This window comes from Pseudophryne corroboree, chromosome 6 (genome assembly GCF_028390025.1).
Source record: "Pseudophryne corroboree isolate aPseCor3 chromosome 6, aPseCor3.hap2, whole genome shotgun sequence".
Lineage (NCBI taxonomy): Eukaryota > Metazoa > Chordata > Amphibia > Anura > Myobatrachidae > Pseudophryne > Pseudophryne corroboree.
In genome coordinates, this window is record NC_086449.1 from 620,620,800 (window position 1) to 620,636,431 (window position 15,632).

At 48.6% G+C, this 15,632-nt stretch overlaps 1 protein-coding gene across 1 annotated transcript in view; it reads left to right on the forward strand.

Moving 5' to 3' along the window:
- Nucleotides 1-4,654: 4,654 nt before the first annotated feature.
- Nucleotides 4,655-15,632, forward strand: part of DPYSL3 (dihydropyrimidinase like 3) — a 319,685-nt gene continuing 308,707 nt past the window's right edge. The window contains exon 1 of the mRNA XM_063928096.1: nt 4,655-5,037. Within this exon, the coding sequence (XP_063784166.1) occupies nt 4,705-5,037 (333 nt within the window). The 5' untranslated portion in view covers nt 4,655-4,704. The remainder of the gene's footprint in view (nt 5,038-15,632) is intronic.

Below are 15,632 nucleotides of genomic sequence, written 5' to 3' on the forward strand. Positions count from 1 at the left end.
CGCTGCTGCGGCTCCCTGCTCCCCCTCCCTCCTCCTCCTTCTCACCTCACACAGCCTGCACCGAGAGGGAGCTGCACGAGGAGCCTGTCAGCGGGGAGAAGGTAAGTATGTCTCTCTCTCTCTTTCTCTCTCTCAGGGGGACACCGGCTGCCGCAATGTGTAAAAAGGGGTCCTGGCTGCCGCAATGTATAAAAAGGGGGTCTGGCTGCCGCAATGTGTAAAAAGGGGGCTGGCTGCCGCAATGTGTAAAATGGGGTCCTGGCTGCTGCAATGTGTAAAAAGGGGGACTGGCTGCCGCAATGTGTAAAAAGGGGTCCTGGCTGCCGCAATGTGTAAAAAGGGGGACTGGCTGCCGTAATGTGAAAAAAGGGGGGGTCCTGGCTGCCGCAATGTGTAAAATGGGGTCCTGGCTGCCGCAATGTGTAAAATGGGGTCCTGGCTGCCGCAATGTGTAAAAAGGGGGACTGGCTGCCACAATGTATAAAAAGGGGGTCTGGCTGCCGCAATGTGTAAAAAGGGTGCCTGGCTGCCGCAATGTGTAAAGAGGGGGCCTGGCTGCCGCAATGTGTAAAGAGGGGGCCTGGCTGCCGCAATGTGTAAAGAGGGGGACTGGCTGCCGTAATGTGTAAAAAGGGGGACGCTGTCTGCTGTAATGTATAAAAGGGGCTCTACCTGGTGTAGTGGCGCTACTGTGCAGCGTAATTTGAATAATGTAGACTACTGTGCACCGTAGTATGAATTGCTGTTATTTTGTGGCCACGCCCCTTCCCCGTGAAGCCACACCCCTATAAATTTTTCACGCGCCTGCGGCGCGCACTGCCCCTTTCTTACATGGGGGGGGGGGGGGCGCCACTGTCGTTTCTTGCACACAGCGCTAAAATGGCTAGTTACGGCACTGCTACTGGGAAACAGACTACTGAGGGGCAGTACTACTGGGGGACAGTACTACAGGAGGGCATTACTACTGAGGGGCATCTACTGGGGGGCATTTACTGGGGGACATTACTACTGGGGGGCATTACTACTGGGGGACATTACTACAGGAGGGTATTACTACTGGGGGGGCATTACTACTGGTGGGCAAACTACAGAGGGGCATCTACTGGGGTCATTACTACTGGGGGGCATTTACTGGGGGACATTACTACTGGGAGCAAACTACAGGGGGCAAACTACAGAAGGGCATTACTACTGGGGGACAGACTACTGAGGGGCAGTACTACTGGGGGACATTACTACAAGGGGGCAAACTACAGGAGGGCATTACTACTGGGGGGCAAGCTACTGAGGGGCATCTACTGGGGGGCATTTACTAGGGGGCATTACTACTGGGGGACATTACTACAGAAGGGCATTACTACTGGGGGACAGACTACTGAGGGGCAGTACTACTGGGGGACATTACTACAAGGGGGCAAACTACAGGAGGGCATTACTACTGAGGGGCATCTACTGGGGGGCATTTACTGGGGGGCATTACTACTGGGGGGCATTACTACAGGAGGGTATTACTACTGGGGGGCAAACTACAGGAGGGTATTACTACTGGGGGGCAAACTACAGAGGGGCATCTACTGGGGGCATTACTACTGGTGGCATTACTACTGGGAGACATTACTACTGGGTGCAAACTACAGGGGGCAAACTACAGGAGGGCATTACTACTTGGGGCTTAACTACAGTGGCATTACTACTGGGGGCGTAACTACAGGGGTTAAACTACTGGGGGCATTACTACTTGGAGGCATTACTACTGGGGGCTAAACTACAAAGGGGCATAACTACAGGGGCTAAACGACTGGGGGCATTACCATTAAGGGCATTACTACTGGGGGCACTACTAATGAGGGCATTGTAAAGGGGGCACTTCATAAGGGGCATCAATCCTGGGGTCATAAGGGGCACTGCTATTGCGAGCATTGCATAAGGGGCACCACTACTATGGGCTCTATATAAGGGGCGCTACCACTGTGGGCATTGTATAAGAGGTGCTACTGCTGTAGGCATTATGTGTATTATGGGGTGCTACTACTGTGGGCGTTATTACTATTGTGTAACACGCCCCTTTTTTGAGACCACGCCCCTTTTTGCGGCGCGCGCCTACGGCGCGCGCAATACCTTTGTTGAATTGCCACCGTGGGAAGGGGGGTGAGTTCCACCACCTCTCTAGGACCACTTTAAGCACTGGCCGTAATGTGTAAAAGGGAGCTCTGCCTGGCGTAATTTGTGTAAGTGGCGCTACTGTGCGGCGTAATTTGACTAATGGAAGCCCTGGACAACAAAATTGCATTCATGTCCTCCTCCCACTCCCTTCCCAGACCCAAACACTAATTTTTTTTTTCTATAAAAATGTACAATATATCACAAGTATGATGAGCAGGTAGGCAGCGGGCATTGGTAGCCGTGGCGGCATTGGATTGAGATGCAGATTAGTGACGGAGGGCTGGGTCAATTGATGGTGGGCGAGTTTGTAAGCCATTGGCGGTGGCAGCAGGCATCGGCGCAGGGGCAGTAGCGGGCATTGGCTCGGCGGCGATAGGGGTCATCGGCAGGATTCGGCGGACATTATGGCTGTAGTGCCTCACCAGTCACTGATCTCACCGCACGCCACTGATGTGTATGTGTCCTGTGGGACCAACAACCAGTGCCGTTTCTTGCGGCGGGCGAGCCGTGCAACCGCACGGGGCGCCCGCCGCGGCACTTCCTAAGTACTTTCAAACCCCCTCCCCTCTCCTCCCGAGTGCCTAGCTCGGGGGGCGGGGTTTCGCGGAATGACGCATTTGCGTCGTGACGTCACGACGCAACCGCGTCATTCCGCGAAACCCCGCCCCCCGAGCTGGGCACTCGGGAGGAGGGAGAAGGCAGTGGCGCACGCAGGGGGGGGGTTTCTGAGTACCCAGAAATCCCCACTGATGGACCAAGTTTTTTGTTTTTATTTGAGACTGAGACAGATGTCTCCGTCACTACTGTTACCGCCGCCCGCTGCCACAAGCATAGCTGCCGGGAGCTCTGTAAACAGAGAGCTTTGCTCGTCAGACCTCTCTGTTTTGAAATGCACAGTACGAAGACACACACTTCAGGAGCTGCACCTGGATCCCGGACCTGTACTCGAGGAATCCACTGACCTGCTCCTGCAACATGAGTGTGGTCTGCACTGCGCATGGTACACAGCACAGCCGACTGCCGCCGCTCCAGGAAGGAAGAGCAGCTGCACTGCGCATGGTACACAGCACAGCAGGTGCAGACCACACTCATGTTGCAGGAGCAGCCAGGTCAGTGGATTCCTCGAGTACAGGTCCGGGACAGAAGACGTCTGAAAGGGCGCTGCTCCTTCTCCTCTGGAGCCGCATCCAGTTGGCTGCACTGGATTATTCATACAGGAGAAGTATGCCAGTGGAGTGGACATGGAGGCCCCTAGTTCCAGGTGCAGCTCCTGAAGTGTGTGTGATATATATTATTTATTTTTTATAGGGGGTTTCCATTGATGTCATATTACAGTCCATTAGAAAAGGCACTCAGATAGCCCCAGAAACTTTACTTGCCATGGTACACAGCACTGAAATACAATACTTGGCAGAAATGAGCTGCAATTCAGCATTTTGAAAACATGGCACAAATCACACATTCTTTCTTCAACATTTCAGAGTTTATGTATCCTTCCTAATAACAGATTAAACTCCGAAATGTTGAAGTAAGGACATATGTTTTGCTATATATCATGTCTGGAAACCTCCCCCTACAAAACCTGCGTTTGCCCCTGGAAGGGGGAGCCAAGCCGGCCAGCGCTGTGCAGACGAGGGAGAGGCGGCTGAAGAGCGGGAAGAACCGCTTCAAATGTAAGTCAGACCCTCTCCCTCTCTCTCTCTCCCTCCCCCCATCACCACCACCTGCCGTACTGTGTAAAATGGGGACACCTGTCTGCCGCAATGTGTAAAATGGGGACACTTTCCTGCCGCAATGTGTAAAATGGGGACACTTTCCTGCCGCAATGTGTAAAATGGGGGCACGTGCCTGCCGCAATGTGTAAAATGGGGGCACGTGCCTGCCGCAATGTGTAAAAGTGGGGCACTTGCCTACCTGCTGTGTAAAATGGGGGCGCTTGCCTACCGTGCTGTGTAAAATGGGGACACTTGCCTACCGTGCTGTGTAAAATGAGGACTGTTTTGTTTTTTTTATCCTGTGGTGGCCGTGATGATGAGATCAGATGAGACCACGCCCATCTTAACAAAGCCACGCCCATTTTAACGAGGCCACGTCCCCTTGCCGGGAGCGGAGGCACGCGCATACTTTTCCTCTTTATATCTATGGGGGGGGGGGCACATTTTTTTCTTAGGTGAATGGGGGAGGTGGGCGCATTTTTAAATCTCGCACTGGGAGCCAAATTGGCTAGAAACGGCCCTGCCAACAACCTGGGGCCAAGTGGTCGCAGTGTACAATTAAGTATATGTCCTGTGTGGGTGCCACTGGGTTGTCTGCTGTGTATGTATCCTGTGTGAGTAGCACTAGGATGGCTGCTGTACATGTGTCCCGAGTGAGCAATAGTGACTAGAATGACTGCTGTATAGTGTATGTCTCCGTGTCACTGGGCTCACACACATCGTGCTCATTACCGCCCCCTCTGGCCGTGCGCTGCATCATTCTCTCCTCCTGCCGGAGTTCACTGTTCTCCGGTCTCTGCGCTCAGCTCCGCTCCGTGTCTCAGCCATGGCATCAGGCAACAGGGGATGGGGGGACAAGGAGGACGACCTGCCCGTGTACTTAGCCCGCCCAGGTACGGCGGAGCAGGTGCCCCGGGTAAAGTACGGGGGCATGTTCTGCAATGTGGAGGGAGCCTATGAGAGCAAGACCATAGACTTTGGCTCCCTAAGTGTGGGGCAGAAAGGTGCCAGGAAAAGCTACTCCGGGCGCCCAGGGACAAACACTCCGGAGAGGGCAGCACAATGCCAGCCAGGCGGTAACAAAGGAGCGGAGAACCCCGGGGTGGAAATCCGGAGCTCTACGGGGAAGGAGCTGCTGCAGAACCTCAGCGAGGACAAGGTAAGAGCCGGCTGCTGATGGGTGAGTGCACGGGCAGGAGTAGGATCTGTGTAACCTGTATTATAGCTATCAGGCTGGGGCAGTGCGGGGGTATTACTGGTATTACTATCCCGGGTCTGAGTGATCCCCCTGCCTAGCTGTGTGTGCCAGGCCGGGTGACACTGTGCTGATGATGGAGCTCCCCGCTTGCTATAGTTACAGTTATGTTTGTGTCTGCAAACTTCACACTACCTCAGCCTTGTACAGTATGCCTCCCACCTCAATGGATGTGACCTGGAACTGATGTATCATTATGGCCAGACACTGTGCACAGAGGTGTATAGCTAGGGTGAGAACTGGTGTATTATCAGCATGGTTACCGGCTCATTTACACCTGCTGACGAGCTGCACTAGGAAACTGTATTGTATTATGTACAGTCTTTTAGCATATCCTTCTATAGATGTACAGTATACTTTATTCCTTCTCTGTCCTTCATTTGTATATTAAGTGTCGTGTCCACACTGGTTATTATCTATCAGTAACTGCACACATGGGTCATGTATGTAAGCTGACATGCCAACACTTATACTGTGGTTCAGTAACAATGGCATGTTGAAGAATATACCCATGTTACAATTAATGTCCTCAAAAAAGAAGCACGCTTTAAACATAAGTAAGTTGGGAAGGCAAACTAGACCCATTGTATTCATGTGATTCATTCATTCGTGTTCTACATGACTACAGTGAGTACCAATAAATAGGTGTGGTCCTTTGGTGCACCAGTGCTGTGCTTATAGTCTCTCCGTCATTTCTAATAGGCCTGAGTGATAGTGCTCCAACGGTCATTCATTCATATCGGTAATAAATACACATTCTCTGCTCCTTCTGTGTACATAAAGGGGGAGATAGATTCTCATTGATGCTGGATCCAGAAAGGGTGTTTGAACATGTCTATAAACTTAAATTGTAAGTTTTATATTGGTATAAACTTACTTAGGCTACCATAGTTTATTGAAATGAGAGAAAGAAAATGCTTTGAAACCTACATTCATGATGGTTTATGTACAAAATCCAATGTTTGTGGGTGTGCGCAGACGCAAGACCTGTTCTGACCGTTTGCAGAAAGGGTCTTGGGATGTCGCTAAAACCACCATGCATTCAGTCAGTAAATCCCTGTGTCATAGAGCAGTGTTTCTCAAACAGCTCACGTTTTCCAGATCACTTAACAGGAGCACAAGTGTATTTATTACTTACCGACACGTTTAAAAAAACAACACAGGTTGAGCTAATTACTGTAGTTCACTTGTGATTCTGTGAAGAGACCTGGAAAACATGAACTGTTTGGGGTCCTATGTCATCGACCATCCATGACACAGACAGGGCTATGCAATTATTTCACCATATGGCTGCCCCTAGATGGCGCCAAATGGAGCAATTCAATTGTTGCTACATTCGGGTGCAAATAGCCAAGGGGGAGGAGTGGTTAGATTTCCACTCACAGCCTTCTGAGGCGGGAGACGAAATGTGCAATAAATCCACACGTTGGGCACCCAAAGCAGGACGGATTTAGCCACTTTGCCCTGCTAAACTTGTCACATCTGGTTGCGCACATGCAGCAGTCATACCCAAATTGAGGGGGCAATTGAATTGCCACAGTGGGCACCCATTTCATTTGGGCGCCCACCAAACAATTGAATTCCTCCAGAGATAGTTTCAATAAAAAAGCCACAAAATATATTTTTTAAACACATCTCTATATGAAATAAATGTCATGTATCTACATTTTTATAATGTTCAATAAGAGTTAAGGGGGGTACTCACGGAGCGATATTCTAAGCAATCTGACTAGATTGCTTAGAATTTAAGCATTATCGCTCCGTGTGTACCCACTACAGCGATAGCGATGCGCAGCCCAGTGCATCGCTATCGCTGGTGCTAGATTTGCCTGCATGCAGGCCAATCTAGCGGGTCGCTCACTTCACCCGCTGGGTGAAATGAGCTGCACCCCCATATCCCCCCCGCATGCCCAGCACAGATCGCGCTGTGCTGAGCGGCTGGAGAGATGTGTGCTGAGCGGTTCGCTCAGCACACATCTCTCCCACATCGGCCCATCTATATGGGCCTTTACAGTTTTTTTTGTAACATAAGGGCTGATTTATCAATGAGTTTTATCATACGCAAGGAGTTTTAAAACTCATTGCCTATGATAAATGGTGACGTCATGCCGCGGCCGTCCCGAATATGTAGCTTCTGACGATATTGTCAGATTGAGCTGCATGTACAGCCGACAGGATCGCTTGTAGCATACACACTTTGCAATATTGTAAACATACTTGCCTACCTGACCCTCTCCATGAGGGATAAAATGCTCTGTTCCTGGACTTTCCTGGTAATGTATGATTGCCATCACCTGTGGTGAGCTAGGTAATTGATAAGAAAGGTGTTTCACCACAGGTGATGGCAATCATACATTACCAGGAAAGTCCAGGAACAGAGCATTTTCTCCCTCATGGAGAGGGTCAGGTAGGCAAGTGTGATTATAAGCAATATCGCTCAGGCGGGTAAAAATGAGCAATATTATTTACAATATCGCCTAGTGTGTATGCACCTTTATTTATTCATCTTGCAGAATTGGTCCATGCAAAACATTCTGTTTTCCCTATTTTAATTTCTGTATAGTCATGCAACAATGCCCATAATTTGTAATATACAGTTGCTGTCCTTAGTGAGCCTCTATGATGTGAATCCAAGTGGCAGTTGGCCAGTTTAAGGGTACAATTAAGAGTCGTGGCAAGTGCTTCCTTATAAGGGCTTTTTATTCACTCCAAATCTTACAGTGGGATAACTTATTGTATTGTATGTCATATTTTGTGCCTGTGGTAATCGTGTTTGGTATGTTTCATCGATGGTTAGAGTGTCTACATTCATCATGTCAATATGACAATGTTGACATGGTCATAATGTCGACATGTAACATGCAGACATGTTTATCATGTCAGCAATGACCACGTCGGCATTGATGTCAACAATCGGTGGTGCGGCAGTGTGGCTTTTTCAGTTGTGGAGGTAAATACCCTAAACCTAGCACTAATCTTAAACCGAACCCTAACCTGGCTGCTACTGCTAATAATTGCCGGCGGTAGCAGCTAATGAAGCAGGTTGTGACGATTTGCAGCTGTTGACATTTCAACATTGTCAGCATCCTGTCGACATGCTGACTTAATCCTCATAATCAGCCTCCGAAATATTCTACAGGGACAGACAGGTACATTCAGTGTATTTTTATATCTGTTGGTCTATTGGTCGTTATACACGTGGCGATTTTGTAAAAAATATATCTAATTATTACCCTCCTGAGCGATATCGTTTACAATAGTGTGTATCTCCAGTGTGTATACTACCAGCGATCCCAATGCGTGCTCCCGAGATACATGCAGCTCAATGACTATATCGGCAGATGCTGCATGTTTGGGGCAGTCGCGGCGTGACATCCCTATGCAATATCACTTACTCATGGAGCGTATCGCATAGTTTGTACCCACCATAGCTTTCTATTCTGTGTTGTGTAAATATAAAAAGTATCATCTGTACAGCCTCAGAGCTCCTGTGCTGACAGGATGCCTCCTACCTCATCTCATGGCAGTCCCCTTTTGATTGGTGGTTAAGCCTCAGACATTATTTCTATTGATCACATGGATTAAGGATTTAAACCTGCTGAAGTTTTAGCCATTTGATAGAAAGAGCTGAGAGTTAAGCACCAACCAATAATCGCTAGGCCTGGTTATGCTACCTTAAGTAGGCACCCTGCCTCCTGCTGATCACAAAGCCCCACCCACAGCAACCATTACCAAGGGAGAGAAACTGCCTCCTGAGCGCAGCAACCCCCACCCTCCGACGCAAGAGATTGGCTTGTGGCTGGGTTTGTTGGGTTTGTGTAGATAGATAGATAGTGATTCTCCCGTCCCTTATTCAAAATGCTTGGGACGAGAAGTATGTTGGATATCTGATTTTTTTCCCGTATTTTGGAATATTTGCATGCCATAATGAGGTATCTTGGGGATGGGCCCCAAGTCAAAAAACAAAATGTATTTATGTTTCATCACACACAGCCCGAAGGTCATTTGAAACAATATTTTTAATAATTTTATGAATGAAAAAAAATTAATATGTTTCATATATTCCTTATGCACACAGGCCCTCATTCCGAGTTGTTTGCTCGGAAGCTGCTTTTAGCAGCTTTGCACACGCTAAGCCGCCGCCTACTGGGAGTGAATCTTAGCTTAGCAAAATTGCGAACGAAAGATTCTCAAAATTGAGAATAGAAATTTCTTTGCAGTTTCTGAGTAGCTCGACACTTACTCTGCCACTGCGATCAGTTCAGTCAGTTTCGTTCCTGGTTTGACGTCACAAACACACCCAGCGTTCGCCCAGACACTCCCCCGTTTCTCCAGCCACTCCCGCGTTTTTCCCAGAAACGGCAGCGTTTTTTCACACACTCTCATAAAACGGCCAGTTTCCGCCCAGAAACACCCACTTCCTGTCAATCACATTACGATCACCAGAACGAAGAAAAAACCTCGTAATGCCGTGAGTAAAATACCAAACTTCTTAGCAAATTTACTTGGCGCAGCCGCGCAGTGCGAACATTGCGCATGCGCAATTAGCAGAAAATCGCTGCAATGAGAAGAAAATTACCGAGCGAACAACTCGGAATGAGGGCCACAGTCTGTAAGTAATTGTTTACAATATCTGTAGTAATTATGTGTAATAAACAAAGCTTGTATACATTGCTGAGCCATCAGAAAGCAAAGGTGTCACTATCTCAGTCGTGCTCAAACAATTCCTTATATTGGATTTTTGAACATGGGATTCTCTGCTATATATATATATATATATATATATATATATATATGAAAATGGTAGAAGTATGGCGCCACAAGTATAAGTGAGTAGGCCGAGTACAAGGTTTGAAAATACCAGAGGTGTAGACACTCATTTAGGGGTAAAAGGCGTCAGCTGACCCCAGATAAAAGGCAGGGATAAGCTGCCTATTACTTAAAAATGTGAAAAGGGGGGTAGGGGTACTAGCGACTAACAATGTCTTCACTTTAAAGGATATATATATGAAGAATGATAGGATACGTATTTATCAAAAAGGGGTAAGATATTTATTGTAAAACAGACAATTTTATAATAAAATGAAAAAAAAAAATATTTTTGAATAAAAAAAGGGGGGGGGGGGGTAAAATAGAAGGGTGGGTTCAATCAATTAAGACATAAATTAAGGCTGACTAACATATAAGATCACAGCTGGAACTATAAAAACATAAAAGTGTTTGAGATAAGAGAAAGGTGCTTATCTTTAAAATGGAAGATCACTTGAGGTTCACCCTTCTATTTTACTCCCCCCCCCTTTTTTATTCAAAAAAATATATATTTTTTTTTAATTATAAAATTGTCTGTTTTACAATAAATATCTTACCCCTTTTTTATAAATACGTATCCTATCATTCTTCATTTATATATCCTTTAAAGTGAAGACATTGTTAGTCGCTAGTACCCCTACCCCCCTTTTCATATATATATATATATATATATATATATATATATATATATATATTTATTTCTCATACGTCCTAGAGGATGCTGGGGACTCCAAAAGGACCATGGGGTATAGACGGATCTGCAGGGGCTTGGGCACACTATAAAGACTTAAACTGGGTGTGAACTGGCTCCTCCCTCTATGCCCCTCCTCCAGACCTCAGTTAGATTTTGTGCCCAGGAGTGATGGGTCACACACTAGGGGAGCTCTCCTGAGTTTCTCTGAAAGACTTTATGTTAGGTTTTTTATTTTCAGGCAGACCTGCTGGCTACAGGCTCCCTGCATCGTGGGAGTGAGGGGAGAGAAGCAGGACCTACTTCTTCTTAGTTTAAGGGCTCTGCTTCTCGGCTACTGGACACCATTAGCTCCAGAGGGTTCGATCACTTGGTGCGCCTAGCTGCTTGTTCCCGGAGCCGCGCCGTCAATCCCCTCACAGAAGCAGTGACGGCAGAAGACTTCAGTAACGGAGGTAACAGCAGTGGTAGTGCTGCGCTCCATGCTCCCACACACCAACCTCTCTGGCAGGGTGCAGGGCGCTGGGGGGGAGCGCCCTGGGGGCATGTTGCTGAGGGTCTAGGAGCTGGCGGGGGGACATATTTAGGTGCCCGGGCACCGGGTATGGTCACGCCGCCAGTGTGCCGCAGGGGGGAGCAACGGCGGTAGTGCTGCGCTCCCTGCTCCCACACACACCATTACCTGCAGGGTGCAGGGCGCTGGGGGGGGAGCGCCCTGGGCAGTATATTTATATATATATATTGTGTACTTTACTGGCGAGGGGACATCCTTCGGTGCCCGCCCCGCCAGTACGCCGCGAGCGGGAGGGAGCAGCAGCGGTAGCACTGCGCTCCCCGCTCCTACACTCCATCGGCCTGCAGGGCGCTGGGGGGGAGCGCCCTGGGCAGTATATATATATGTATTTGTGTTTTTGAGTATTGTACTTCACTGGCGGGGGGTCATCCTTCGGTGCCCGCCCCGCCAGTACGCCGCGAACGGGTGGGAGCAGCAGCGGTAGCGCTGCGCTCCCTGCTCCCGTACACCAGAAGCCTGCAGGGTGCAGGGCGCTTGGGGGGAGCGCCCTGAGCAGCATTTAGTGAATGATCCCGGGCGGGGGAACATACCCGGACACTGGGTGTCTTCACCCCGCCGGGGCACCGCAGCGTACACGCTGCGCTCCACGGCTCCCACACACCAACGGCTTCCGTGGGTGCGGGGCGCGGGGGGGGGGGGGGGCCCTGGGCTGTGTTTATACCTATAGGGGTATACACAGGGGGTTACTCCCTGTATATAAGCCCCAGCTCAAGTTAGGGTTATATATTTATTTATATATTGAGCGGGCTTGAGCGCGCCGGGAAGGGGCGGAGCTTAAGCCCTCACAGAGGAGTCAGCGCCATTTTCCCCAGATCCCCGCCAGGACTTGCTGGATAGTAAGAAGCAGGGGGGGCTCAGGTTTTTTTTAATGTTATATGGGTGCCATATAGCATTATGTTTTGATAATGGACGCATAATCACTCTTGTATTTCATAACTGCACTGTTTCCCTGTTTATACCCACTATTGGTTAGTCGACGTATGTCGACAGGTGTGAGGGCTTTGACACAAGCTGCTGTGGGGATAACTGTCGGCTTCGCCGGCGTGGGCGGTACTTGATTCAGAAAATTAAGTATTAGCAAATGGGTGTTTGGGTGCTTGGAACAGTAAACACAATAGGGGAGATACAGTGGTTTGGGGATGCCCTGTCGGCATCAACGGTATTTCCTGGGTAAAAAAACTATTAGGCTGTTATGGCCTTGTACCTGTAAATATATATATATATATCTTTATAGGTATATGTGGGGGGAGTGTTATCAAAATTGTATTTGTATCCTTCCCTCAGACCCCTCGGGGTTCCAAGATTATTATAATTTTTTGCCCGCTTGATATTCCTTGCTGTCGACATTTACTAAGTTTCTGTCGACCATAGCGTTCCTGGTAGATCCACATCGGGGGCATGTCAGTACATGGTCATACACATTCACAACACATTACTGTCACTAGGGACCTGACAGGTCTGGACAATCCACTTGCGTATAGGTTATATCTATATGTGTATATATGTAGATATAGGTTTATATATGCATGGTTAGGATATATGTGTTTTATTGTGTATTACATGATGTATATTCATGAAGGCTGAAATAATGGTACTCTTCTCATGTGCTGGTCGCTCTGTTGATTAAGCTCTAGATTGGCCGTGACGAGTTGGTTTTTGATCCTATCAAGGAGTCCGAATATTATTCTCTTCACAACGCGGAGAGAAAATTATGACAGTCAACTCCTGGTCGACGCAGAGCCCGGTCGCAAAGGATCGTACACAGGCAGCTAAGTGAAATTTTATTTCTATACGTGGACCTTATTTGCACTGTATGCACTTGAGGGAATGTTGTATTCGGGTAGGCATCCGATAGAATTACCCTACCCAGAGTGGGTAGGCTTGCCTATGTTGATTCTATCTTATAACATTACAGCAGACTGCCACGTGACAGCAGGAGGTGTGACCGGAAAAATGCTTAGGATGTCTCCGGGCAATCTCGGCGGATACCACTGGTAAGTCTACCTTCGTGAGTTAGCCTCCTTCACAATGGTTGGTGACGCATTCTTTTGTGGGATGCTGTCATTTTAACCGGTTCGATACTGTTCGTTTTTTCCTTTTCGGTGCAGACAGTGGAAGGTGAAAAGGTAAGAGTTCTGCAGCCTTGTTAGGTTCCCAGTAGTGGATGTCGTTTTCTGTTTTCCTCTACATCCACCACTTGTCATTGAGTCTGTCGGGCTGGTCCCCACTGGGCACTCGTCTACTAATTTTCAGTTGGTCCAGGAATAGACTAGGACCTGTGGGTTTTTTATGGAATCCAAAGGGGAACATTCTGAGTTACGGTTGTTTCCCCTTACTGTTTTTCTAATAGTTCTTGCCGTTCCACTATGGAAGGGAAGATAGTACGTGACGCCATACAGAGGTGCGTCAGGTTCAGGACATTGTCGTTGTTTCTCTCTGACTGTTCTTCGACACGAGGATTGGCTGTGGTTTCCAACGGCACAGATGTCGGAGGTGGGTTTCAGAGTAGCTAATGACCGGTTAAGGTTCGGTATTTTTCCATATGAAAAGAGGTCTGAGGATCCAAAGTTGGATCGGCGTTACTGTGACGCTTCATCAAGGGGTTCCGTTACTAAACAGGGTGCGGCCTGTTCCGTTACAGGGTGCGGCCTGAGAGGCCTTTTTTGGCGAGCGGGTCTAATGCTAGAGTGGCTGTCAAGAGACCAGTGGGAAATGTGGTCCAGGTCTCGCCTGCACATGCACCTGAATATAATCATAATGGACAGGATATCGTTCCTGTGGTGTCGGCTCAGTTCTCTCCCTCTAGAGGGATGAAGGTTCGGGTTCCAGGTGTAGATCCTGGTGTCCGTGCATACAGATCTCCGCGACGGGGAAGCAGTACTTGCAAGGGACGTGTTTCCAGGGGATAAGTCAAGTTGGAAAGCTTGTCTGCTATAAGCTTTTTTGAATTAAGAGTTAGTTTCGACAACTATATTCTTCGTGTTCTGTCCGTGTTAGTTCTGCTAGACGACTTGTCAGCAGTGGCGTAAGTAAGCCGCTATGGCGGAGCTAGGAGAAGAGCGGCAATGTGCAGAAGATGCACAGTTTTGCCATTGGATGGAAAGTCTGATAAATGCTATATTAGCAGCCTTCGTTCCGGAGGTGAACGACGAGAACTAGATTTCCTCTGCTGACACGATCTCCATACTGGGAGAAATTCAGTCATCATCGAGTAGTTTTCACAGACGTTACAAGTCTTTGAGGAATGTCACAGTTGGATTTGTTGACGTCTCGCCTCAACGAGAGGCCTCAGGGATATTGTTCCAGGCCAAGGGTCGCTCAAGCTATAGCAGTGGACATCCTCGTGTCACCGTGGGTGTTTTTAGTCGGTCTATGTAATCTCTCCGCTTTCACTTTTTCTGAAGGTGATAAACGGGAGATGAAAAAAAGGTTCAGGCGATTCTCTTGGACCCGGTCTTGCCAAGGATGGTTTGCTATCCAGTTTTCTCTGACGTCCTAGTGGATGCTGGGAACTCCGTAAGGACCATGGGGAATAGACGGGCTCCGCAGGAGACTGGGCACTCTAAAAGAAAGATTAGGTACTATCTGGTGTGCACTGGCTCCTCCCTCTATGCCCCTCCTCCAGACCTCAGTTAGATTTCTGTGCCCGGCCGAGCTGGATGCACACTAGGGGCTCTCCTGAGCTCCTAGAAAGAAAGTATATGTTAGGTTTTTTATTTTACAGTGAGACCTGCTGGCAACAGGCTCACTGCAACGAGGGACTGAGGGGAGAAGAAGCGAACCTACCTGCTTGCAGCTAGCTTGGGCTTCTTAGGCTACTGGACACCATTAGCTCCAGAGGGATCGACCGCAGGACCCGTCCTGGGTGTTCGTTCCCGGAGCCGCGCCGCCGTCCCCCTTACAGAGCCAGAAGCGTGAAGATGGTCCGGAAAATCGGCGGCAGAAGACTTCAGTCTTCACCAAGGTAGCGCACAGCACTGCAGCTGTGCGCCATTGCTCCTCATGCACACTTCACACTCCGGTCACTGAGGGTGCAGGGCGCTGGGGGGGGCGCCCTGAGCAGCAATAAAAACACCTTGGCTGGCAAAATAATCACAATATATAGCCCCAGAGGCTATATATGTGATAATTACCCCTGCCAGAATCCATAAAAAAGCGGGAGAAAAGTCAGCGAAAAAGGGGCGGAGCTATCTCCCTCAGCACACTGGCGCCATTTTCTCTTCACAGTGTAACTGGAAGACAGCTCCCCAGGCTCTCCCCTGTAGTTTTCAGGCTCAAAGGGTTAAAAAGAGAGGGGGGGCACTAAATTTAGGCGCAATATTGTTTATACAAGCAGCTATTGGGGAAAATTCACTCAGTGATAGTGTTTATCCCTACATTATATAGCGCTCTGGTGTGTGCTGGCATACTCTCTCTCTGTCTCCC